Source organism: Paroedura picta, chromosome 1 (assembly GCF_049243985.1).
Source record: "Paroedura picta isolate Pp20150507F chromosome 1, Ppicta_v3.0, whole genome shotgun sequence".
Classification (NCBI taxonomy): Eukaryota; Metazoa; Chordata; class Lepidosauria; order Squamata; family Gekkonidae; genus Paroedura; species Paroedura picta.
The window spans coordinates 85,322,578-85,349,601 of record NC_135369.1 but is presented as its reverse complement, the minus strand read 5'-3'; the positions used below and the strand labels follow the sequence as shown (position 1 = coordinate 85,349,601).

Sequence of the window (27,024 nt, the reverse complement as noted above, 5' to 3'; positions counted from 1 at the left end):
GCTAGCAAAGTTATGCTCAAAATCCTACAAGCTAGGCTCCAGCAATATGTGGATCGAGAAGTTCCAGAAGAACATCTACTTCTGCTTCATTGACTATACTAAAGCCTTTGATTGTGTGGAGCACAACAAATTGTGGCAAGTTCTTAAAGAGATGGGAATACCAGAGCATCTTATTTGTCTCTTGAGAAATTTACATGCAGGTCAAGAAGCAACAGTGAGAAATGAACATGGAATCACTGACTGGTTCAAAATTGAGAAAGGAGTTCGGCAAGGATGTATACTGTCGCCTTGCCTATTTAACTTGTATGCGGAGCACATCATGAGAAAGGTGGGATTAGAGGAGTCACAAATTGGGATCAAGATTGCAGGGAGAAATATCAACAACCTTAGATATGCAGATGATACCACTCTAATGTCAGAAAGTGAAGAGGAACTAAAGAGCCTGTTGATGCGGGTGAAGGAGGAGAGTGCAAAAGTTGGCTTGAAACTCAACATCAAGAAAACAAAGATCATGGCATCCGGCCCTCTCAATTCCTGGCAAATAGATGGGGAAGAAATGGAGATAGTAACAGATTTTATTTTCCTGGGCTCCAAGATCACTGCAGGTGGGGACTGCAGCAAAGAAATTAAAAGACGCTTGCTCCTGGGGAGGAAAGCTATGGCAAATCTAGACAGCATCCTAAAAAGCAGAGACATCACCCTGCCAACAAAAGTGCGTTTAGTCAAGGCTATGGTATTTCCAGTTGCAATGTATGGCTGCGAAAGTTGGACCATAAGGAAGGCTGAGCGTCAAAGAATTGAGGCTTTTGAACTCTGGTGCTGGAGAAGACTCTTGCGAGTCCCTTGGACTGCAAGGCGAGCAAACCGGTCAGTGCTAGAGGAAATCAGCCCTGACTGAAGGCCAGATTCTGAAGATGAAACTCAAATACTTTGGCCACCTCATGAGAAGGAAGAACTCCCTGGAGAAGAGCCTAATGCTGGGAGCGATCGAGGGCAAAAGAAGAAGGGGACGACAGAGAATGAGGTGGATGGATGGAGTCACTGAAGCAGTAGGTGCAAACTTAAATGGACTCCGGGGAATGGTAGAGGACAGGAAGGCCTGGAGGATCATTGTCCATGAGGTCGCGATGGGTCGGACACGACTTCGCACATAACAACAACAACAATGCTTACACACACACTCAGGGGAGAAGGCCTGAAGTAATGGGGAAATTCTGCACTTTGTACTTGATCAGAGGCAGCCTTTATCAGTGTTCATCGGTATTGTGGGAGGTTGGGATTGTAACTTGGGGTGGGGGCACAAGAAAGAGGAAAATACTTTAAATTAATACAAACCCACAACATGTGTGTGAACACACATAGATTCAGAGTAGGTTTATATGGCAGATTTCAAGCAGGGATTACCCAATTAATAAAGAAATTAGAGGAGATTAAATCAAAACTTCCTATAACAGCAAAGAAAACAGGGTAGCTAAAAAAAATCAGTGTTATCAAAGACAAAGCAACTCACAGTTTTAACAACTTTTACAGACATCTCTAGCATTCATGTCAGCACCCACTAAAGCTAGCCGGTACTTAAAACTAAATCGTCAACAATTAGACTTTTTCATTACATTTTTTGGTGTCTCATGACTAGGGATGGGCACAAATAGAGGTTTGTATTTGTTTCAATCTAAGCCAAAGAAATACCTGACAAACATCCTATCAGTATTTATTGGCTATTCTTTCAGCTGCATACAGAGGGGAATATATTTTTGACTACTGAATACAGCTAATCCTAGATAATCCTGGGAAAAAATGGGATTATCTGGGAAAACAGGATTTAAATGACACTTAAAGGAAGTGCACTCCCTTTAAACACTGTTCTGCGTGAAGCTGCTGTTTCAGAAAGGACTGTGAAATCTTTAAATGTCTTTGGCTCCATTATAGCCTATGGGAACCATTACAGCTAATAGAAAAACTGTCAGGATTATTTGGGGTCTGGGGGGCTGTTTTGTGAGGTAGAGGCCTCATATTTTCGGCATAACTTCTAGTGCCTCTTCTGAAAACTCCCAAGTTTAAAAAGAAGGGATCTCAGGGTCCAATTCTATGACCCAGCAAAGAAGGTGCCTCCTCCTCGATGATTTCCAATGGTGGGGAAAACAGCAACCCCCCCCCCCCCCCCCGCAGAGACTGTCAAACCAGAGAGTCTCTGAGGATGGAAATTTAAAGGGGCCTTTTGCAAAATCAATGCCACTGAGGCAATGCCAGCTCAACAAATCCAAGTGTGTTGGGGGGGGGTTGTATACCTAGCACAACCAGTGCATGTACAGACTGCCAAGCTAAATCAATGGCACTGTGGCAATGCCAGCTCAATAAATTCAGCTGGATTTTTTTTCTTTTTGCAAGCATAGCATAGCCAGTGCATGTACAGAATGCCCAGCAGAAACCATGCATGTACAAAATTCCCAGAAGAACTAATACGTGTACAGTGTCCAGCTGAACCAATGCCACTGTGGTACTGCCAGCTCAACAAATCCAAGCTGGGGAGGGGTAGCAAACCTAGCCCAAACAATACCAATGCAATGTACTAGTGCACCACAAAATCCAGTGCCTTATCTAAACACTTTCTTTTTCCCTTCACTAAAAACAATGAAGGATAAGAACACCTTCTTTGGGAACTCTGTACATACACTGGTCACACACACAGGAGCAAGGTGGCACGTGAGGATTTCCTTAGACCTGTGTGCGCAAAATACTGCTTCAAACTCCTCAGAAGTCAGAAGACAACTGGTACTTCTATGAAGTAAAATTGGAGGGGCTAGCCAAGGGTATCCACCTTCTAGAAACCAGTGGAGTTCAGATATGTTTTGAGAAAATAACACAGAAACCAAAACCTCAGCATCTAAGAAATAGTCTATGGACTTCACAAAAGCTTGTAAAAGAACTTTAAACTGTAAAGTAACTGGTTTGCACATAAAAGCTTTAATTCCTCATCCCACCATCCCTTTTCCTCAAGGTAAAATAAAATCTTTTGTTTATTAGTTGTTACCACCACCTCAGTGCCATTATGATGAAGTTAAGAAAAATGGGCTCACAACTTTCTAAAACGTTCCACAACTGACTAAAGCCAAGAAATCTGTCAGTGACAGAGTGGGACAGTTAGATTTATTTTTATAACAAAGAAACAATGCTACAAGAGATGGTCAGCCTGTGAAGAGGAAACATATTTAGTTTTGGAGGTAAATTTTACCTCAGAGTAAGAAATGTGTACTAGCAGGGAAGGAGGCCATTCAAGCCTAGGGACCTTATGGATTGGATGTCCTCTGGCAGCAGGGGCAAAGCTGGGCCCAACAGGAAACAGAACATTCACAAGAGATGCCCAACCCACATGGTCTCCCAAGCTGGAGTGGCCACCTTTTCTGTCAGTGCCACCGCCACCTCCCCTGCCCTGAGTTCTTAAGGTGCACCATTGCTGTGACTCATAGCTGCATCCCTGGTGCCATGGCATGGCTTGCTGTGGCAATGTTCTCCACCTTGCTGCCAACCAACTTTGCTGGCTGCCCCTTCTCCACCACTAGCCTCTCTTCTTCCACTGTTTTTTTTCTCCATCATCAACCTTCTGGCTGAGTTCCCACTGCGAGATCTGGGTGTTGAGCGCGTCCTCAGGTGATAGAGAAGGGTAGGTGAGCACCAAGGCTCTCCTGGCTTCCCCTGATGAAGTGGCACCCACTCCCAAGACTGGAGAGGTTGCTCCTTGTTTTCCAACTTTCTTGTGCAGTCCCTTACACTTCAGAAAGATTTAAAAGAAATGAAACTGAAAGAAAACCTGAAATGGCTGAATGTGTTTCTAGCCACTCAACTGTATTTGTGGCTTTCTGTTCTGGCCATGAGCCTGCACGAACCCCATGAACTGCCTTAAAAATTCATGGACGTTTGTGATGGGACTTCCGTTTGGAACCTCAAACAGGATGAGGTGAAATTTGTCATGAATTTTGTTGCATGGTTCAGTTTGTGCTCATCCCTACACATAAGAATGCAATGCAGGAAAATGAAAACACAGGTTCCTACATTCTGGTCACTGAAACATCTGAAAAATAATTCTGCCCAAAATGTAAATACTGAAATGCATTTAACTGGCCAGGATTTTATTCTAAAGAGATGCACAAAACTAATTCAATATCATGCAAGATTTAAAAAGAGGTAAATATCACTAAATACTACAGAACAAAATTCAAAGGTCCGAAAAACTACTGGTGACCAGATGAAACTGGTTAACATACACAGCAAGTACAGAGACTGTTCTAAACAGAGGGAGCAACCTTACACCCTGCTCTTGCTCAGGTTCTGTTCATTCCAGTACAACTTGTGAAATATTTCTGGCAGATCCCCGGAACATTACACAGAAGCAGCGCTTGGTGGGTTGAGGTCACGGAGGTAATACAAATTCATCATTTTTTAGAGACATATTCCCTGACAGTAGTCTAAATGCAAGACCACAAAAACTTGATATATGCAAAAACTGACCACAAAAATCCTGCTTCAATACAGCCAATCTGTGCTGCCTGAGCTGCAATGCCACTTCCAGGGAAAACCCAAAAGTGACACTATGTAGCTTTAGGAATAGCTGGACATGCTATAGTTTTGCCATAAAGATTCTGGCAATTCCTAGAGCTATCTGATGATATTTCTGAGTTTCCCCCTAAAAGTGAATTGATGGCACAGATGATAACATGAAGCCCCCATGTCCCTGTCTTCCAAAGCTCCCCCACCAGCACCACTAGCAAGCAACAGACAATTAATAAGTGAAGTTTAGGGTTGGACACAATTTTTCCCTTCCTCCCTGCCCTCTCATGCTCAGTCATGTTCATAAATCCCATCTTCCTTGTGCAGGAAAAAACCCAGAGTGACATGGAGAGATTCAGGATGGGCTTTTCCCCTCCCAGTATCACTTTTCTTACCACCCTTTAGGGATCCAAAGAAACAACCCTTTGACTACTATGGCGTGAGTCAGTGAGTTCTGTCCACTGGCAAGTTTTCATCTGAGAGTAGGAATCTTTTCCTATCAGAATCCTCCCTCAATAATCTTAGAAGAGGCAAACAATAACTCATCGTTTTTTTAAAGTTTTGCATTATAAAAAGGTATGAGTAAAAATAACTGTCATTAAATTTATATATTTCTGATGACCTGAGACAATTGCATTGCCTGCCAGTTGTGGCCCGGATCTGGTTCAAGGTTTTGGTTTTAACCTTCAAGGCCCTTCATGGTCTGTGAGGAAAAAACACTTGTAACACACAATGTCAATATAATAATTTCATACCATTTTTGTTGCAAAATAGGTAGACAGTATCATGCAATTTGGGGTTATTGTTGTTGGAAAAAAGTTTTTTTTTAAAGCATAACCAGTGCTTCCATACCTCTTACTTCTCTCTGCCGATATTCTTTATTTTTAAGAATAGGGTGGGAAATCCACAACCACGGATGGTGTTTGCGAAGCTGAGGAAGTATGTAGTGTGTTATGAATCCCACAGTCCATGCTAAAGCGAAAAGCACAATGCTGAGAAATGGCTGAGTTAAAAGGAAAAGAAAGGGGGGAAAACCCTAAATCTCATTTTAAAACAATGTTTTAGATACAATTAGATACTTTAATTTTTATTTTTAGATACATATTTAAACTTTTAAAATACATTATTTTCTTGAAGTTTCTTCATTGAAGAATATTCTGTTTTTATTTTGAAAAAAATATGTGCCTGTGGGGGAATAGTTGTGGAAATGAAAGTAAAATTTACTGTACTGTACATTTTCCTCTTCCTTTTAGGATGTGCTTGATATAAAATATGCATTTAGCTTTAAGTTTAAGAGAAAATAAAATAAATGCATCTGTCACTTATGCAAATAGTTTAGTCTCTACATTCATGACCTAAGCAGTCCATCATGTTGAGCATATAACAGAAGAAGTCTCTCACAAGGAATGTCATCAGGATAGAAGACTAGGAACACAGAATGTGTCAAATATAAAGAAGTAGTACAAAGACTGCTTCAGGCATTATAGTAAAGAACAAATCACTCATGATAATTATGAAGGGAACTCAGAAGGTAAGACCACTGGGTGCTGGTCTTTAAGCGATAGCTACCATGTGAAGGTCATTTGAAACAGCAGCTTCATATGAAGGTTGTAATGCGTAGAACATCTCGCTATATCCATCTTACTTTTTTGTGAAGCATTCAACATTATCATGAGTGTTTCTGGCCATGATGGGATACAAACCCTCCACTGCAAGCTGCTGACTACATTGAGTTGGATCCAGTGGAAAATTTTACAGAAGGAGCTGACAAAGTGGAACTCAAGTAGCTTCCTCAGTGAGCTAGGTTTTGTCCTGGATTTCCATTCCAAAGATTGGGAGAGCCTCACAAACAAAATGCTTCACATGGTGGATGGCAGGAATGACAAGGGGGTATCTCAGAAAACTACTTCCCTCTCCCACTTCCATAGATACAAGCTGTGAATAGAAAGGAACTCCTCCACCAATTTTCCTGTACTTTAGCTTTACAGAGTCCACCCTTTTTAAGGGCCACTTTCAGTCATGCGTTCTAGTGCTTATACCTCATATCTTACCCACATAATTCTTCCTATCCTATTGCTATACATAGATCTTCCTTGGATGCTTTGGGCTGATCCTGCATTGAGCAGGGGGTTAGACTAGATGGCCTGTATGGCCCCTTCCAACTCTATGATTCTATGGTTCTTATGACTCTGCATTGTACAGATTCCTAAGTGCACACAGTGTACAAAACTCCATTACCATTAAAAATCAAATATTTCCTCTTCTAGCATGTTTAACACAATAGTCTACAAGAAAAATTTAGAAAACAACATGGGAAGGAGAAAGAGTTATAAGACCTACCTGCAATGACAAGAAAACAGTGCTGGCACTAACTGCGAATGAAAGCACAGCAGCCACAGAGCACACAATGAGATCCGATTTCAGGGTTTCTTTCTGTTAATATAATGTTTTAAATATAAACTCAAGCAAAGTCCATGTTGACTCAACAGATTAAACAACACTCTTAGCAGTTGATAGTCGTATTATAATTACATCAACCATTGCTTTAAAGCGGTGGTCCCCAACCACCGGGCTGTGGCCCGGTGCCGGGCCGCAAAGGCCCTGGTATTGGGCTGTGGCTCCCTCTTCCTGCCCCCCCCCCACAGTAAGAAACTTCCCAGGCCGCAAGCTTGCAGCCCGGCAAGCTTCTTATTGTGGGAGGGGGGGGGAGAGGGAAGCAGGGCCGCGTACGCACAATGCGCATGCGCGGCTGGGCAATCGCCCTCCCTGCTGCCGCTGGTCCCCAGCCTGAAAAAGGTTGGGGACCACTGCTTTAAAGATCTCCCAACATTTATTCAGATGTCACCATTCAGGAAAAACTTCCTACTGGAAAACCTCCTACCTCTAACACAAGATTAAAACCAACATACTTTTTATCTGGCATTCACTCTATAAAAGAGCCACTATAAAAGGATACTAAAGGCCACTCTAGAAAAGGGTACAATCTTGAGTGTGGCAGTGGTGGCCAGAGGCCAGCCTAATCAGGGCCACCAAAAGAGTGGGACTGAAGATACAAAATTTAGAGGTGGGCCAAGTCAACTGAAAGCCCCCAGAAGCCAGTGTCATGCTGAATTCACCAATCATATATATTTTTAATCCTAATGCAATTCTGATTGTAATGCTTACTAGGAGACTGAGAGAAACCATTTGGTGATCAGATCCACTAAACTCACCAGCCAATCTACCAATGGAGAAAGGCAAGACCAATCAGGAAACGCTAGTCATTGCCAGAATGCAGACTCCTCACAAGGTCATTATCCATGGTTTTGCTCTTTCTTTCTTATCACTGATCTTGCAAAGGGGCATAAGAAGAGCCCTGCTGGAGTGGTCCATCTAGTCTAGCATCCTGACTCACACAGTGGCCAATCAGTTCCTCTGGAGAATTAACAACAGGGCACAGAGGCTGAAGCCTTCCCCTGATATTGCCTTTGAGATTTATGCCTCTGAATATGGAGGTCCCCTTTAGTCTCTAGTAGCCACTGATATACCTTTCCACCTTAAATCTGCCTAATCCTTTTACAGGAACATCCCATGGCAAGTGGGTGGTAGATGCAGGTGAAAGGTTCCGACAGGTATTCCCAAGTTCATTTATATCACAGAATACAAGAGCGCACGGCCACAAATCATGCATGCATGCCTCAATTAAAATCCAGTATGTGCAGTGGTTAGAGTGTTGGACTGGGATTTGGGAGACCCCAGCCATGGAAGCACATTTGGGACAGTCTACTGTCAGCTTAACTGAACTCACAAGGTGGTGTGAGGATTAAATGGAGAAGAGACTGATGAAAGTTGCTTTGGGGAGAAAAGTGGGGGCACAAATAAAGTTGATAAATCATAAATTCCCAACTAGCTTAGTTAACATTGATATATGCTTTTGGTCATGTACTGCACTGCATATACAACACAAAGCAACACAATTCACTGTGCCACCCAAGTACATTGAGCAATTAGGAACAGTGCTGCTGAGCACTTATTCTTGTTTTGAACTAGGAAAAAGAAGAGTTGGTTCTTATATGCCACTTTTCTCTACCCAAAGGAGTCTCAAGGCAGCTTACAATTGCCTTCCCTTTCCTCTCCCCACAACAGACACCCTGTGAGGTAGGGGAGGCTGAGAGAGCCCTGATATTACTGCTCGATCAAAACAACTTTATCAGTGCTGTGGCAACCCCAAGGTCATCCAGCTGGTTGCATGTGGGGGGGGGGGGCACGGAATCAAACAGCACAGAATTAAACAGCTTTATTCAACTGGTCAGATGCAAACCTATAATACCATGAGCATTCTAGTCCACACTCCAGTATGCATGTGATGGTATCAGACATATTTGACACCATCTTGATTTACTAGCAATAAGTCTAGGGCAGAGCTGGTACACAGCCCTAGGGCATCACGGATTTGCTTGCAACAGTCACAAGGAGCATTTTACTAATGGGGCTTACTTCTAGGAAAGTGTTCCCAGGATTGCAACCATAGTCTTCCAGCTCCAATGAACTGCAGAAATTTTCATGCGAGCCTGATTGAGGAGCAGATGCTGTTACTGCACATGGCCAAAGCTAGTGAGAACACTCAGAACCAGTTCCACCCACCCACTCATTCTGTTGGCTCTCAGTTGGACTAGGTAAAAGTGGCACTTCCCCCAACTGCCTCAGAGAACACATTCAGCAGAAGTTCGAATGAAGGAGGTGCCTCTTCCTGCAGCACATTCTTGCCACTTGGGGCAGAAAACTGAATTGAGACAACCTTGGTCTGTAGAGAGGATAAGCCAGGTTGTAATCTTGGATAATTTATAGCTTGTTAAGCATTCACCTTTCACAAAGCTGTTTTGGATCTCTCAAGCGCCATAGATGAAAGATATATAATAATGTTTCATAAAATATCCTGTGGGCTTCTTTTTGAAAATGGATTTCATTGGGATTTTGGAGCTTTGTTCTCTGACTGTACTCAAAGGTCAAGCAGGAAGCTGGGCTTCAATGCAACACAAGAATACCTCCAGGCTGATGGTTAATGCAGCAAACGGCCATGTGGATGCCTATGAAATTAATTATGATGCTAGAAGTTCCACCTCCAAAGTTGAGTGGTTAATTATCCAACCCAGCTGCTTTGTCATTTCAGGCACCAAACTAACAATTGTTACAGAGGATGGAGATGCGACTTTTCCAAGATCATTTCCCAATAATTTCAGTATGGTACATTGAACTGGAACTGCAGGAAATTGCCATGTCAACAGATCTTTAAAAATAATAGAAAAGCAACTCCTTTAAATCAGAGAGAGGAGGCAAGCAATATAATTATGCCACTTTGTTAATAAAGGAAGTAAGAACAGATTCATAAATGGGAATCTTATTTCAGCTTTCAGCTATTGTATCGACACCCAACCACTGTTATTGGTCAGAAAGGTGTAGAAGTTAACCATACCTGGTGCCAAACAGAGGGTCGCTTGGGATGTTCAGGCAAAGGGTGCATGTGTGGCAAGTTATGATGATGCCATTTGCACAAATAAGTCATTAAAAAACCAAACTTAACTTTGCTCTGACCGTTCCATGCATCCCATAGACTATAAAAATTATTTCCCCAAAATTTAAAAAACAAGCCTGCAACTGATTTTGCATCTGCAAAAACAACAGCACCAAGAGTGGCAACTGGCCAGGTAGCTGCTGTTGGTGAAGACTCCCTGTTCACGAGCTTGCATGGATCATACAAGCCCCAGGATAATAGAGCATCATTCAGATCAGCTACATTTTAAGTGTTTGGGCTGCTGGGCAGTGCCCAGCATTTATCATGCTGACATGCGCTCTGACCTTACAACACTGACCTACAGTTCCTAGATGGCAGCACAAAGCAGAGCATTGCACAAAGTATCTGCAATCCAATTTAGAATGGCCAGTTAACATTAACATGCTCAGCTGTGGGAGTCAGGAAGGTAAAATGGGCAACACAGAAATACCAAGACAAGCTGCATAGCTTTCCCCCCTTCTTCATCAAAACTTCCATAACTAGGAAAAATAAATATTTTACATGGATGAGGTAACAATTATTCACACTTGCCTAAACAAGTGTATTTTGTAGATTACTGAAGTTTTTATTGTCTGGGTTTTTTATATTTTGGGATATGTTGCTTTATATATTTTATTGTGAATTGCTGCGAGCCAGTTCACTGGGAGCAGTGGGATATAAATCAAACAAACAAACAGGTATTTATGTACCACCACAACTTTAGAAAATCCTAGTGATTTCTTCTGTGTACTGAAAAAAGAAAGAGCTAAAAAAAAAAACACCCAGTTGCATCAATATAGCCTTTCTTCTATAATTTGAGAAGTTCATAGCACTATCTCACACTTCTTTCCTTGTTAGAGATTTAAATAATTTGACTGGGCATAAGAGGATATTATGACTGAAATAATATCACAGCATGGCTCTGGAATTTCAGGAGATGTCTTTGCATGTTTTGACAATATAAATTAATACAAGATGCCTACCACTGATTCTCTCATCTTCTCAGGAAGTGGATCATTTTGGGAATCTTCCAAATGCTGATGTAGAAAGTGAGGAAAATATTTACCCTGAATAAGAGACCTAGTTAACAACAACAACAAAACAATTAAGGCATTTTTAATGTTACAGCTTGTTAGTTAACTATCATTCTCATTAGAGGAAAGCATTCTAAAGATGACATCCCAGTTTTTCTGATCATATGGATAACCAAGTAAAATCTGTTAAGACAGAATCTGAAGACTACAAAACCTCTGATTTTTTACATTGTAAATAAATATTTGCTTAGGAAAAAAACTCGCTTTGAATATTCTGTATAACAGTCATACATTTAAAAAAACAATTATTCACAAATTTTAGTTGTGACAGAACAGCTTCTTTGCCTCTGCCCTCTAGTCAGGGTGGATGGACCTTCTTTCCACTACACCTTGCTGCTCAAGCAGAGAGCACTTTTCTCTACCCTAAGGAGTCTCAAAGCAGCTTACTACTGTTTTGCCTTCCTCTCCCCACAGCAGGCACCTTGTAAGGTAGGTGGGGCTGACACAATTCTGAGAGAACTATGACTGGCCCAAGGAGTGGGAAATCAAGCTCCAGATTACTTTCTGCCACTCTTAACAACTATTCCACACTGGTAACCTTCCAATAAAAGTGCTTTGTTAACTGCTATTAGTTTCCATTGTATAACACTAATGAATAGGCTGCCTAAGGAGGTGGTGAGATCCCCCTCACTGGCAGTCTTCAAGCAAAGGTTGGATACACAGTTTTCTTGGATGCTTTAGGATGCTTTGGGCTTATCCTGCATTGAGCAGGGGGTTGGACTAGATGGCCTGTATGGCCCCTTCCAACTCTATGATTCTGTGATTCCGAACAATGGGATACACAGGTGTGGGACCTAAAAACTGACCCAGGTCCATTCCGCAAAACTTAAATGTAGCCAAAGTCTTACAGTTTGTAAACGCTATTAATTTAACATTCCGCATGATGTCGTAAACAAACTGCAAAACTCCCGCCAAACTTCAGCAACAATCTGAATTTTATAGCACTTAGGGGGAAATCCAGAAAAGTGGATTCCACCTGGAAAAAACGCTACACTTCTGAGCACAAACCGCAACACATCAGTGAAAGACATGTGCGTTCTCAAAATAGTGGTAGAAAGAATGTCCCTCCCTAGCTCTCGCCCCGAGCTTCCGGGGAAAGCAACAAATAAGCGAAGCTTCTCCGACTGATGTCCCTCCACAAGTAATTCAGAAGTGCTTAACAGTAAAACAACGCTCCCTTCTGCAATTGTCTTTAAAGTTCCCAAGCAATACAGCCCCCTGTTCGACACTGCCCGTAATTTCGGCCAGAAATTGCACCCATGGGGAGGGATTTTTTTTTTACTTGAAGAGCATGTAAACGATTAAGCGCCAGCTCCTACGCCAGCGAAAAAGGTCTTGAGACATCGAATGAACAAATACTCATTGCTAATAGTGTTTATGGGTTTTTAAAAAACAGTTTTTAAAGGGAAAGGGGCTTTTCGGGAGTACAACAGTTCATTGGCTGTTCTGTTTGATTGACGGCCAGGGGCGGGAAGAAGCGCAGAAAAATATCGCCTCCTTTGTTTCGATTCTGGCAAGACTGGAAACCTGTGGGGAATGAATAGCCCGCTACCGAGATTTCAACATTCCGCTAGAAATGAAGGTGTGCAGAATGATGAAATTCCACTACTAAATATAGCGTTTCTGCATACTGAAAACATTTCGCAACATTGGTCATTGTGCGGAATGGCCCCCAGTTATCATTCCAGTGATGTGTTTACTTCATCATAAACTGTCCCTATGTGCCAACAGAGCTGGTAGGCATCATATATCTTTGAAAAAGCATGCCTTGCTACTCTGGACAATCACCACTGAGTGAGCTTGCATACTGGCCAAACAGTAAGAGATGCAGCAGTACTGATGAAACCAGTTGTCTCTCTCAGTCAGTGTAGGCCAGTTATAATTTACAACTAGTAGACCTCCATAGAAACAGCCAACTTGGCTGTGCCTGAGCTAGACAAATTTCTTTGTCTGACCTTCTTGTTCTCTTTTATTACTATTTAGTTCTGGTGGCCAATAAGTGCTTTCATGTCACCTGCTCACCTTATCTGTTGTATCAAAGGGTGGCAAACACCAGCCCTGACAAGGCAAGCCAAAGCTTTAGTAGGCCTAACACATACTATCACAGCACAAATTCTGTAAGTACATACTCACAAATATGATATCGATCTGTATCATGAGGTCCCTGGATTTCCAGAGGGGCCTTCTCTTTGTACCCACTACCCAACCAGTATCTTATTTTTGATATGTTCATTGCACATACTACAGAAAATCAAGTTAAAGCAGCACAAGTGTTGAAATTCCACTGAGTTTTAGAGCCTGTCTTCTTCCAAGTAGCTATGCTTTAAAGGTTAGAAACAGCCACATGAGCAGAAAATGTATTAATCTCAAATTTAGCTTTATGTTTTAACTTCTCTTTTGTCTTCACAATTCCTTAATTTAGTTCAAAGGAAGATTTTTGGGGAGAGGATTATGTACTTTGAATCATGGCTATTTCATTAATACTTGATGCATTTTAAATACAAAAATAAGTGTTTTAATCCCAGACAAGATATTTAACAGCAATTTGGACTGCAGAGATGTGATTAAAGGTATTAGAAGAGATTAGAAGCTATACAAAGCAACTATGCGATGATTTCAAGGACACAAAAAAACTTCATTTAAAGCAAAAAAGCAAGGAGTCCTTTTTATAAACAGAGAATTAATAAAAAGAGATCTGTTTGCTTTTGAAGAGAAAGGCATGCCAGCAAGGTACAGTGGTTAAGAGTGGCATTCTCTAATCTGATTTCCCACTCTTTCATATTTAGCTAGTTGGGTGACTTTGGGCTAATCACAGTTCTGTCAGAGCTCTCTCTTCTCTTTGGCATTTTAAATAATGGCATTTCATTTCTGTGTCCTGCTCTGAAAATTCCTGTGACCTATAAAGAATTGAATGTCCCAGCATTATCTTCACATTAGTTTTTCTATAAACTAACATTGTTTATAAATGCACTCTTATTCTCCAGCTCTTTTGAGGAACAGGTAGGTAGACTGCACTTCCAAGTACAATTGCACGGAAGAAAGCTTCTGTATTCCCTACTGAGAAATTCTCCTGTACACTCTTTTCTTATAAAAACTTAGGAACTGACATTCTGGTTCTGGCCAAAAGGCAGAACAGGTCAATTGCTTCCAAGTCATGAATATGTATTCTCAGGGTACACAATCCTACTGATTTTGCTTGTCATAATATAGTTTTATTTGTAACAATTAGAAAGCCAGCATGGTGTAGTGGTTAAAAACAGTGGCTTCTAATGTGGTGAGCCAGCTTTGATTCCCCGTTCCTTCACATGCAGCCAACTGGATGACCTTAGGCTCATCACAACACTGATAAAGCTGTTCTGACTGAGCAGTCCTGTCAGAGTTATCTCAGCCTCATCTACCTCACAGGGCATCTGTTGTGGGGAGAGGAAGGAAAGGCGATTATAAACTGCATTGACAAGTGTTACTGTTAGGAATAATATTATAACAGGAAGTATGTCTGCTTGCAACAAATTTCTGAGTATTGTTTAAATAAGGTATTTTATGGAATATTAAAACTAATTGTACTTTTTGAATTTAGGACACAAGCACTGAGGAAAGCAACTTGAAAATGGCAAACTATCTAGAAACCATTTTGGTTGGTCTCTTTGTACAAAAATAAATGTTTCTGGAAACTTGATACCTGATTTAAATTCCCCAGACAATAAAAAGATCGGTGAGGGGAAGAAATGGTTCACTGAATACATGGCTGACAGGGATGTCTTCAGAACAGCTAACAGATATTCTCACCAAACTGGACCATCCCAGTTGGCATTTCTGCACATGTCATCTTCCATCACTAAAAACAATGCACTGTCTCACTGGTTTTTGTAATGGTTTTTCATAACCATGGGTCCTGTTTGCATGGAAGTCAGCTGGGACTATACCAGATAAGCACAAGGCAAACACTTTGCTTGTACCTTTTGGCAGAACCAGTTGGGGGGCAGAGCAAGAGACCCAGATTGCATTTGTATTTGAGTGGGCATGTGTGCACACCTCTCCCCACAGTGATAGGCAGAGCTCCTACCAAAGTGCTTTGCTTAATACTGAATGAGTGCAGTTGCTGGTAGAGCCAGAAACATTTCCTCCTCAATCAGGCTTCATTAGGGAAAGTGAGTTGTGTTGGGAGAAAACTGATTCAAGCACCAGAGCACATTATGGCAAGTAGTGGCAAGTGAAAAGCAGGATTGAGCCTACCCTCCCCATACATTCTATTCTTATTTTAGATATCACTTCTGTCTAAGGATGAGGGGAAACAAAGAAAACATCATAGCAATTCTGCCTCCTCATGTATGCTGTACATGGAAGCTTAGGAAAGTGATATAAACACATTCAATCTGCCTGGAATTTGGTATGGATGATCCCTTTGGTTGGAGACAGTCTGTGAGAATTTCGCCTCAGATGAATTTAAAACAAAAAACATTACATGGAGAAATCTGTTACTGAAACAAATTGATAGGAATAAAGAAAGGGGGGGGGGAGAGAATCTAGACCAGTGCAGTAATTGTAATAAAGAGTCACTTCTCGTCCTTTTGGCTAAGTTCCAGTATGTAGTATAATAAAGAAAATATTAGAGAACAAGCAGCTTGAAAATCAGTAAAAGCAAATGATAAGCAGTCTTTTGCACAACATATTTGTCACTGTACATGTTCAAGGTTCCATTATATGAGGGTTCCATTCTCAGTGTAACCATCTGTGAATACTTAAATCCAGAGACTTGAGCCATGAACAGAGCATAATTTTTTATAAACCCAAGAAAAGCTCAGAGATTGTAGAACTATCTGAAATCCTTTAAAACTGGAGGTTTAACCCCCCCCAATAATAAAATCAACGCCTGGTTTTTAAAGAAGGGGATGCCTTCTCAAGGCCATAGTGGACATTGTTAAGAAATCTCAATATTGCCAGCCTTCAAATGGTTTCTGTCAGTAAAAGGAACGTGAAGATACCTTTCTAGGGCAATTTAAAACTCCCAGGTCACTCCTGCTCTCTTCCCTTCTGTCTAGGAAGGATGACTCACCAGAATCAGACCCAGCAGTAACCACTGGAAACTTGCTAGGCCATCAGTGAGGCCTGGACTTACTGAGCCCCTGACCAGGAGAATATTAGGGTTCCTTTCCAAATTGGTTTTAAGTTTCCAATATGCCTATATTAACCAGTCATCCATGTGACAGTCACCTCTAGACTGGACTTCTGTAATTCACTCTACATGGGCTTATCCTAATCCTTGCTCCAGAAATGCAGCTGCCAGGGTTCTTTCAAGAACTCCCTGGAGGACATATATACAACCAGTGCTCCAACAGCTGCACTGGCTCCCTGTTAAATTCTGGATCAAGTTTAAGGTATTTGTTCTTACCCATAGACCATTCACGGTCCAGGTCCTATGTATCTGAGAGATTGCCTTTCTATCTCTACCTCCCACCCCGAAGACCATTATGTTCTGCTTATACTAACTAACTGGTGGTCCCTGGCCCCGAGGAGGTATATCTGGCTTCAACCACAGCCAGGACATTTTCCATCCTGGCCCCTACCTGGTGGAATGGGCTCCCAGAACAAATCTGGACCTTGTCAGAACTGGTGCAGTTCCACAGGGCCTGCAAGATGGAGCTCTTCTGCCAGGTTTTTTGTTGAGGCTGATGAAATATGAATTCTAATGGGCCCCATCTTTCCCATTTATTCACAGTTCAATCATTGGAAAGCCAGACCACCGCCTGGCTTGACCTAGATAGCGGGAACTACGAACATCATTTTCCTGACACTGGACATTCTAACAGCTTATTCAACCTCATTTTACAACTATTTTAATTTATTAAAAATGTATGTATTTGTATAGGCAGTTTGTTGTACACTGCCTAGAGCCGGTTTCCAGGATAAGTGGTATAGAAATTTTAAAAACTAAACTATTTAATAATAAACTAACATATATACAGCAAAGATGTTTACCATATGAAATACACACTAGCTAATGTGTGGAGTGTGAAGCGATCCTGAGTACTAGCTTGCACCTGACTTACAACAACAAAGACCAAAATATCTCAATCATGTTATTTCACTTCAGTGTCAATATAAGTCTCAGCACTAAAGAAACAGAGGGAAAATCTGATGACTTACACTAAAACAGATGGGTCACTGCTTTGCCTACTAAGATGATAAGAAAGTCCAACTAAAAGACCACAGAAAGCAGAAAACAATGCAGGAATATGTTGAGCATCCCATGGATCCTGCAGAAATAGAAAGGGAACAAAGAATAATTTAGAAAAGAACTAATCACTGTATTTGTACTCATAAATTTACAGTAAGTTAACTGTTACTCCATGATTTGAAAGAATTGTTAGTTGATGTTCAGCCTATTAAATGTGGGAGAAGAAGGTGTGATGTTACACATGCACAACCTAATTATACAAGCAAAAGAAACTAGACAATCAAATGGCTCCCGCTTTTTCTTAAACCTGAAGATACTAGACTAAGAGGCTAAATGAATAATTTTAATTTAAAATTTGTCTTAATTCCCCTTCAGTGCAATGACATGCAGAATTTCAAACACACTTGAAAGAACAGAATAATCAATGATGATATCTCCCAGTTTCCTGCTTACCATAAATAATTATTGCCTTGTTGATCCCAATGAACAAGAAATACTAAAAAAGACAGGATGATAAATCATCCAGTAAACGTAACCCTCAAGATTGTCCTGTTGAGTACTATATACAACGATAATATATTGGGTGCAATTTTACCTACATAAATAAATAGCAGAATTTTGACTTATTTTAATAAAGATTAAAGATTTAATATTTTAATTGCAGCCTGGAGCTATATAGAATCTGTGAAACTTTCAATAGCCCTTTGTCTGAAATAGCTAAGAAGAGTAGAGTAATCCCAGGCAATGTTTAGGTCTCATGTATGCAGCACCGCAGTGCAATGAACAGAATGCTGGTCTGGAGGAAACAGGTTCAAGTCCCTGCTCAGAGTCAAACAAACTGTGACAGCAGAATAGACCTCCCCCCTGCCCCCCATTTAACAGCTGCTTTAAGAGTCCCAGTCTGGGACTGGGAGATGTAAGAAAAACCCAACACACACTCCTACATCATTTCCCCAACCTCAATATTTTATTTTTTTTATTTTATTTATTATATTTATATACCACCCTCCCCATGGCTCAGGGCGGTTTACATAAGAACAAATAACAATACATACATCAGTCTATATACATGTGAATAACCTTACAATAATAACAACTAATAGTTGTAACCATATAACAGTACAACAGAGCAACAATGCAAACAGGTCCAGAGCATATTGGTGGAATTCTGAGGGGGGGGCAGGGGGGACAGGGGGGCAGGGGGGAGCAGGGGCCCTTCAATTGCTGTTGATTATGTCTGGTCTCAACCAAATGCCTGGTGGAAGAGCTCCTTTTTGCAGGCCCTGCGGAACTTTTTAAGCTCCGTCAGGGCCCTGATCTCCTCCGGGAGCTCGTTCCACCAGCTGGGGGCCAGAACAGAGAATGCTCTGGCCTTGGTCGAGACCAGGCGGACTTCTTTAGAGCCAGGGATCCTTAGCTGGTTGGTAGCGGTGGAGCACAGAGCTCTTTTGAGGGCACAGGCGGGGAGGCGATCCCTCAGGTACACTGGGCCCTGACCGCGTATGGCCTTGAAGGTGATTACCAGAACCAGAGCAGTCATTTGCCCAACAAAGTAAATATACAGCCAGCAGTTCAGATAAAGTGGTTGATTCAATATTATATCCCTTTATTATGTCTGGTATATCTCCCTGCAGCTTTAAATACTGAATTGACCACTGGGGGAGAAAACATTAATCCAGAACAGAGGAAATCAACCTACCTTGATACAACAGGAACATACAAGCAAGGGAAATGAGAATGACAGAAAGTTCCTAGCCTGGCTCAACCAGTGTTATATATTGGTCCCCTAATAACTCTTACCATTAAAATTTAAATTATTAGACCAATTGATTTCCAGCCTATTAAATGAAAGGCCCAATTCACACATGGCAAACAATGGTTTGGCTGATGATTACAGTGTAATCATGTGGGAAATTGCTGGTGTGAACTGATTCCCACATAGTGCTGGCTGTTTTGGCAATATCATGAGAAAGCTAGAAATAAAAGGATAAAACTCTGTAGGGAGCTGCCTTACACCATCTGCCTCCATAGAACTACATTTCAGTGAACAACTATTGCCACTTTTTGCCACATACAAACTAGGTTCAAATATGCCAGCATCGAGAGGTATGTGCTGCCCAGGCAGTGACGTCACCTTTTTTATTTTCTTATACCAATTATAATTTGAGATTCAAGGATTTATCTAGTGACACTTTACTAATATCTTTGTAGACTCAAAACAAGATGCTCTATGCATATTCAAAAACATCTCCCCAAAGCAACAAATTAAAATAAAGCAGAGCATATTAATTTTGATATCTACCGGATTTTGAGTACCTTATCACTCGTTTGCTAAAGAACAACAAAACCTGCTAGCTATTTTCCAAAATTCATTTTTTAAATAACTGTAGAAGAGATCCCAGGGGCATCTAATTTAGAACAGCTATTAACTACTCTCTAAAACTCTTATCATGTATTTTGAATGATTTTTATACATTGAGATAGTTATTTTATGAAAGGTGATTAATGTATCATAGGATTATTTTAAATACGCATCTGTGGAATGGATATCGAGTCTGCTGGAAAGAAGTCTACTGAGAAATCTAGCCACTTGAAGAGTATCTTTAAATTCTACACTTTGCCACTAAAGCATTTAATTATGATAAATGAATCAAAATTATGGGCATATAGATTAACTTAGTGCTACCAAAAAGGAGGCACCCAAAGCCCTTCATGCCCCATTAATAAGATGGATGAGCATGGGAGTATACTTTAAACTATGCCAACTTCTTCTGGTTAAGAAAGCCTGGAATAGTAACTAGTTACATCAACCTGTGAGTCAATTTTGTAAGGAGATACTTTTGTACTCATCATGAAGATATTTTTGTTGATGGTGTTTTTTACAGAGCACACGTCAGTTATAGTGCTACCTAATGTGTCACCAAGCATCAGATAATGGGACAGTCTAGCAGGGGAAGCTAGCAGAAGAATAAGCAGACACACTTGATGATGAGCAGAGTCATGCACCAGCAGCAGCCATGCCAGAAGGATGTGATAAAGTTTGTCGGGTAACATCACTGACTGTTTGCGCACTAGAGGTTTCATGCTGGGCTGCAGGCTGGAGTTTTAGTCATGGCAGGTTGCCCCACAATTCCTGCACCCACATGGGGGAGCATTTGGCTCGGTGTGCCTCATCTGCCCCCAATTTGTGCTCCTGCATGGGAGCTGGGGCAGTGAAGTTCCCAGTGCATAAATGGTCACTGTCTCTGCATAATCCTTGATGGCAACATGAGACAATAAATCCAGGAATGTCACCAACAAATCTATCATTTCCATAAGAAATAAAGGATAGCCTGGCAAAAAACTAAAATCTCATTTGATACAAGGTAGGTAGTCCATTTCGTCTGGCAAGCCCCTGCAACTAAAATGACAGCTGCCTTGACTGCTAAGCACAGGGCTAAGATTCTGAACAAATCTGAATCTCCACATCCTGCCCATGCTTCTGGAACAGGCCACAGAGTGGACACTTGCAACACATCATCTTAGAGAGACTAACTGTTGTCAGTTTTGTGCTCCTATACTTAAAATGAAGCTGCAAACTGAATTGCTTATTGCCACTAAATAATATTTGCCACAATTTAGAGACAGAATAAGCCCCAAACCTGTAGTGAGCATAGCTAATTCATTTCACCAAAGTGTTTTTCCCCTTTATTTGTTTCACAAGTGAAACAGAATAGTAAAAAGAAAAACAAATCTCCCATAAAAAGTTCTCATCATGAACCTCTTAGCCTAGAAAATAGTAAACAAGCCACTGTCAGCAAGGTTGATAAAGCCAACAGCTGAACCTTACTATACTTTTTCTTTAGACACACAGAGTACATTGCTAGAGACCTTTCTTGTATTCTGTAAAGACCAACAAATTAAAATACAACACAAGAGTAAGAACAAAAGGAAAGGCAGGAGAGAGAGATTTGGATAAACAGTGGAAGAATGTGTGTTTACTTTCATTGCATGTATTTAGGATTAGCATTGGTAGTATTAAAAGAGAGTGTTAATGAGAAAAATTACTTTTGAAGAGGAATTTGGAAGTGAGAGGCTAGGGTCATACAGGTTATGGACATAAGGATCAACAAGGGAGAAGTGGTGGATCTCTGGGCGGGAGGGGGACCTTCAGTCAGCTGAAGATGATAGGGATGGATAATTTAAACAGATCACAGGTTTGGGCTTTCATTAGTGCCAAATCCTGATGTTTCATCTTATTACAGAACACACAGAATTCCAGTACTTCATTACAGCCTTCAGGTGTGAGGTGCATTGAACAATGGTTCAAGAACAAACATTTGTTTTAGGTCTTCTAATTCAGCATTAACTGCAGATGCTGGAATTGTTACAGAGAGCTGAATGCAACCCCCCCCCCCCAATGTCCTCTTCCCATCAGTTTTCTTTCTAAACTGTTCTGGTGCTATTAGCTGAAGTTCTTATAGGGACCATTCTATTATTATTTATTTTATTTTGTCTCAAGGCAGCTTGCAACAATTTCACAGGCAAAATCCCTATACAATAAATATCACTGCAATACTAAAAATAACCAATTTTAAATTCTATAAACAGAAGTCATTTTATCCTCCTCAACAAGGCTGGGATCACAACAGATGGAACTCCAGTTTTCAACCAGGCACGGAGGAAAAGGGATCGGGCCTGGGGGGGGGGGGCATTCAGCTGGTAAGAGTGCTGCTCTTGGCCACACACACATGTAGCTCACTTCTCTGGGATCGGGGACCACCAGCGTTGAAATTTGCTGGGTGAAGTGCTCTACAGAGAGGGAGCGTATCTGGAGAGGTGGTCCCTCAAGTACACAGGTCCCCAACTGTGTAAGGCTTTAAAGGTTAAAACAAGCACCCTGAATCTGATTTTATTTCTTTTCTTTACTTATTATTTGACTTGTAGCCCACTACTCCCATACAATGTCTTATGGCAGGTAACATCATAAATCCCCACAATAAAATCCCCTAAAAATCACAATATAAATATGTTCTAGAACTCGACTGGCAGCTAATGTAGCTGCTGGAGAACAGGTCGGATGTAGGCCCTTGTAAGGACTCGAATAGCCACATTCTGGAACAGTTGTAATTTTTGAGTCAGGGATATGGGAAGGTCCATGTAAAGTGAGTTACAGTAATCTAGCCTGAAGGTGACCATTGTGTTGATCACTGCAGCTAGGTGTTCTAGGGCTTTGCCTGGCGTAAATGGAAAAAAGCCTGACAAGCTACTCTAGTGAGCATCAAGACAAGGAAGGCATGCTTCCTCATCAGGGGCATGCTTTCCTCCCCAACCACAGGATCTCTGTCTTCAGGAGGCTCAGTTGACTTCACTGGAGTCACTCTACCATGGCTCTCCTTAAGGTGGGATACTTGGCCGGTCACTCATTAACAGGTAGAGCTCGGTGTTGTCCGTATATTAGTGACATCCTAGACCATACCCTGTGGAACCACGCAGCAGAGTTAGCGGTGGAGTGAATGTTCCTCCCCAAAAGCAATTGTTTCAGTTCTTCCATACCCTTTCTTTGAAACTACAGAAAGCTACACTATATTTATAGCAGACCAGCCTCACAAAACTTTTGATTTTATTTTATTTCATTACCGTTTGTCCAGATATCTTCTTACTTCAGTTTTTAAAATTAATAGTGTCTATATTACCAGCACATATCCCAAACTGTTACTTGCTTAGGCTTACCAACTCCGGATTGGGAAATTCCTGGTGATTTAGAGGTGGAGAGAAACCTCAACAGGGTGTAATGCTGCAGAGTCCACCCTCAAAAGCAGCGATTTGCTTCAGGGGAACTGATTTCTGCAGTCTGCAAATCAGTTATACTTCTGCAAGATTTTCAGGCCCCATCTGGAGGCTGGCAGCCATGTACTTCCCTGTATATCTTTTTAAAACTCTCAGTTCTCCATATGTTGATCAGAAACTGGGTCTCTGGGAAGGTTGGCATCTTCTGTGCTATTGTAGCCTGAGCTGTCTGAAAGGAGTTCAGGGAACAAAATACTGAGCAATGAATTGAAAGTATGAGCTGACACATCATGGCCAGAAATATGGCCAGAAATATTTTAAGGTCACATTCAGAAGGAAATCAAGTTAAACTCAAACTTTCACTTCACACTGTATAAAGGTTACGTATATTCTAACTCTATGGAGGGCTAATGTTAAAAGATGAAAGAAGAGGTATCATTTTTGTACACTTAATTATCTTGCTTAAGAATATCTTTAGGAGAACAGAACCATAAAAATTCAAATTAGGGGTAATTTTCCAGTGTGAACAGAAAAAAACTGCAGTTAATATGGGCAATTTGCAGCTGATATCTTGTAAATCTTTCACAGCACTCTCCAACTTCAGGGTAGCATTATAAGCACATTTCAAATCAGTAAGAAGTGTTGCCCATAGGCAAGATTGCTTATCTACAAAGCCACCTGCCTGGTGTAATTTAAATGATTATGCTGAGGAAAGATGTGCAAATGGAAAATATGTTTAAAAGGATTGTCTTTAATGCTATTTACCAAAGACAATTTGGAAGTTCAGTTAACCCTCAGAGAGAACAAAATTCTATGGTTACTGATGAACATACTTGCATGAGATTCTCTCCTCCTCAGACTCAGTCAATATTACTCAGTTTCTCATTTCCATATTTAATTCCTCTTTTTCAGTATGCACCAGAGATTAAGACCTAGTTTTTATCTAGGAAATAATACAATTCTCTTTGCATGGTAGAGGAACAGGCTATTTCAACCCCACAATCCTAAAACGAATGTAAAATGTAGAACACGGTCGCCATACAGCCCAAACAGACTATGCACCTGTAAGAACAGTTCTGGATCATCAGCTTTTCCTAGGGCAGTAACTAGATTTCCACAGTAACAAATCATATTCCCATAAACTCAACAAGAAGCCAACGGCTTCTTCCCACTGATGGCCCCTAATAACTAATGCTTAGGGACAACTGTGGGTCAGTGATCAGATCTTCAGCATGCAATTTGCAAGCAGTCTCAGGGCGGCTTACAACACATTGACAGTTAAAACCGGCATGATAAATAGTTTACTAAGTATTAAAGTTTCATAAATCTAAAATTCTTGCACCCACATGGGAGAGTATTTGGACTGGTGCATAAACAGTCATTGCAGCTCCTCAGTGGCTTCCCTACAAGACTCCTTTTTTAATTGATTAAAGTTGGAAAATCTGATTATATATTCCCAATGTTTACATATAGTCTCAAACACATGGCCTCTGGGCATGGAGGTATCATTCAGCCATCATGGCTAATAGCTGTTGAGAAATCCCATGTTTTTCTTTTAAGTACATTTTAAAGTCACAAAATCTACTGGCCACTAGACAAAAGTAATGAAACTGAGCCTAGGGCAATAATAGGCCCAGACTTATTTTGCAAACAGAATTACCCCTCCTTACCTTTACGGTATTGAAGCAGAATGCATACAGGACAATCACAACTATGAAGCTTCGAGAAATGCTATAGAGTGAAGATACCATTCCAGTAACAGCTGCAATACAGAAAACAAAATGTAATATTCCCCTCAATCTGGACATAACAACTACGTATTGTATTGACAAATCAAAACTATGAAAGGCCTCTGAATGTCTAATTTCAGGCTTCTTTGCCCACATAGAATACAATGACAGTATTTGCTGGCGTATAAGACTACTTTCCCCCCCTGAAAAACATGCCTCCAAAGTGGGGGGGGGGGTCATCTTATACGCCGGGATAGACATAGCTGCCCATAGTGGCCCGTAGTACTGTATTTTGAGTGAAAATGTTGGGGGGTCGTCTTATACGCCCAGTCGTCTTATACGCTGGCAAATACGGTAATACAAGAATTGGTAGAGTGGTAATTGATCATTGAAACATGACCTTCTATTCATGAACTGATTACAGGCTAAAGGGAATTACAAAATCCAGTTAGAAAATATTCATGACCATAACAGGTGATCCAAACACATGACCAACTATAGTTACTATAGAAGGAAACAAAAAGAATCTAGCACTGCTAGTTAGCTAAGTATAGTGATGAGGATCCAGATCCAGAATAATAAAATAACAACAGCCTTTCTTTTTTTCCCTTTTAAAATATTTTAAAGATAAAACGATAAAAAATCTAACCTTCCTTTCTTACACAGGATCCTATAAAAGAAATTATCCTGGTGGCCTAAGCTGCTTGTACATCTCAGATGTTCCCAATTTGGGTGTTTAGTTGCCTTTCAGACTGTTATAATTCTTTGAATGCCTGAGGTTCTCACTGGCTTCCTTGGAATCAGCCTACATTTTGACTTAATTTGCTGACAGTTGAACCTATCAGTTTCTAAAGTGATCTTTGGGGTGACCACGACAGGTTGTGTTACTCATTTAACCCATCAGGTATGCAGGATATACATGGGATGCACCAGCAGCTATAAAAACTTGGCCACATTAAACTAGTACAGACAAAAGTGTGACACAATGGTTAAAGTGCTAATTTACAACACAGGAGACTGAGGTCCAGAAACCCATTTTACTAAGGGCCAAACTAAATGTGACATCAGGCATCAGGCAGCCCTTGGCTGCCACCATTTTAATTTAGCAATTTAAAAATCACCATGAAGACCAAACCCTGATTGGGCCCTCAGTGCTGCAGAAACAAATGATCTTGTTTCCTCCCCCCATGCCTTTTAAAGTGGTGTCTGTGTAGGGGGCATGCCACAGGCCTGGTCAGGATCATGTCCCTGTGGCAATTTTTAAACAGCTAAATTATCCTTTAAAATGACACTGCTGGCCACAGGTTGTCCCCATGGCTGTCATCACATCTAGTTCAGCTCAAAGAAGTTCAGAGACTGGACCTGGGCCAGTACCCCCCCCCCCCCCTTAGCTTAACCTAACAGGGCTTTGGTGAGGATAAAAATGTGGGGAAGGCAGATCCTTGTATGGCATTCGGATGTCTTTGGAGGGGGCACAGATATGTTAGAAGGAAACTTAATTCCTTACAAAGTAGTAGCTATATCCTCCACCAATGCTTTTTCTCAGTAAGGGTGACAGCCTTACCAATTAACATAGTTAAAATTACTCAATTTAGAACTGAAAGTTAAATATCTCACTGTCATTTCCCCAAACTGTATGCTTCTGATGAACCAATTTTATTTATGCTATTACAAATTTATTCAAAAGGAAACATGGCCATTATGTGCCACAACATGCTTTACCATCACAAGAAGCCATATGCATATTGCTTTAACTAGCTCAGTTTTAGGGCCACGGCAGCTGAAATTCTAAAAGCATAAAGGTCTCAAGTGGTGTTATAGAAAACTAGTAATCAAGCCCGCTGTATGACCAATACAGCGGGCGCTAGATACTTACAGTCTTGCGGGTTGCTATGTGGCGGCATCCTGACGGCGGGGCCTCCCCCGGGCGGCGGTCTCATGGCGGCGGCGCTCTCAGGCGGTGGCCTGAGGTGGCGAGAGGCGCTTTGCCCGAGGTGGCGAGAGGTGCGAGGCCGCCGGCCAAGGAGCAACTGTGAGCTGCACTGTGCGCGGCTCGCAGTTGCTTGGGGCTGGGAATCAGAGGGACCAATCGGCAGGCGCAAAGCGCCTGCCGATTGGTCCCTCCGATTGTCTGTCCAGAGGAAGGGTCCAATCCGGACCCTTCCTCATCCCGGACGCATC

General features: G+C 41.3%; 1 protein-coding gene across 3 annotated transcripts in view; it reads right to left on the bottom strand.

Annotated features, from left to right (window-relative positions):
• Window positions 1-27,024, bottom strand: part of PCNX2 (pecanex 2) — a 158,989-nt gene that overhangs the window by 76,317 nt on the left and 55,648 nt on the right. For all 3 annotated transcript variants that reach the window (XM_077346189.1, XM_077346207.1, XM_077346198.1), the window contains 5 exons: window positions 24,784-24,875; window positions 17,314-17,423; window positions 11,059-11,155; window positions 6,886-6,978; window positions 5,398-5,548 (listed from right to left, as the gene is read on the bottom strand). In XM_077346189.1, the coding sequence (XP_077202304.1) occupies window positions 5,398-5,548; window positions 6,886-6,978; window positions 11,059-11,155; window positions 17,314-17,423; window positions 24,784-24,875 (543 nt within the window). The remainder of the gene's footprint in view (window positions 1-5,397; window positions 5,549-6,885; window positions 6,979-11,058; window positions 11,156-17,313; window positions 17,424-24,783; window positions 24,876-27,024) is intronic.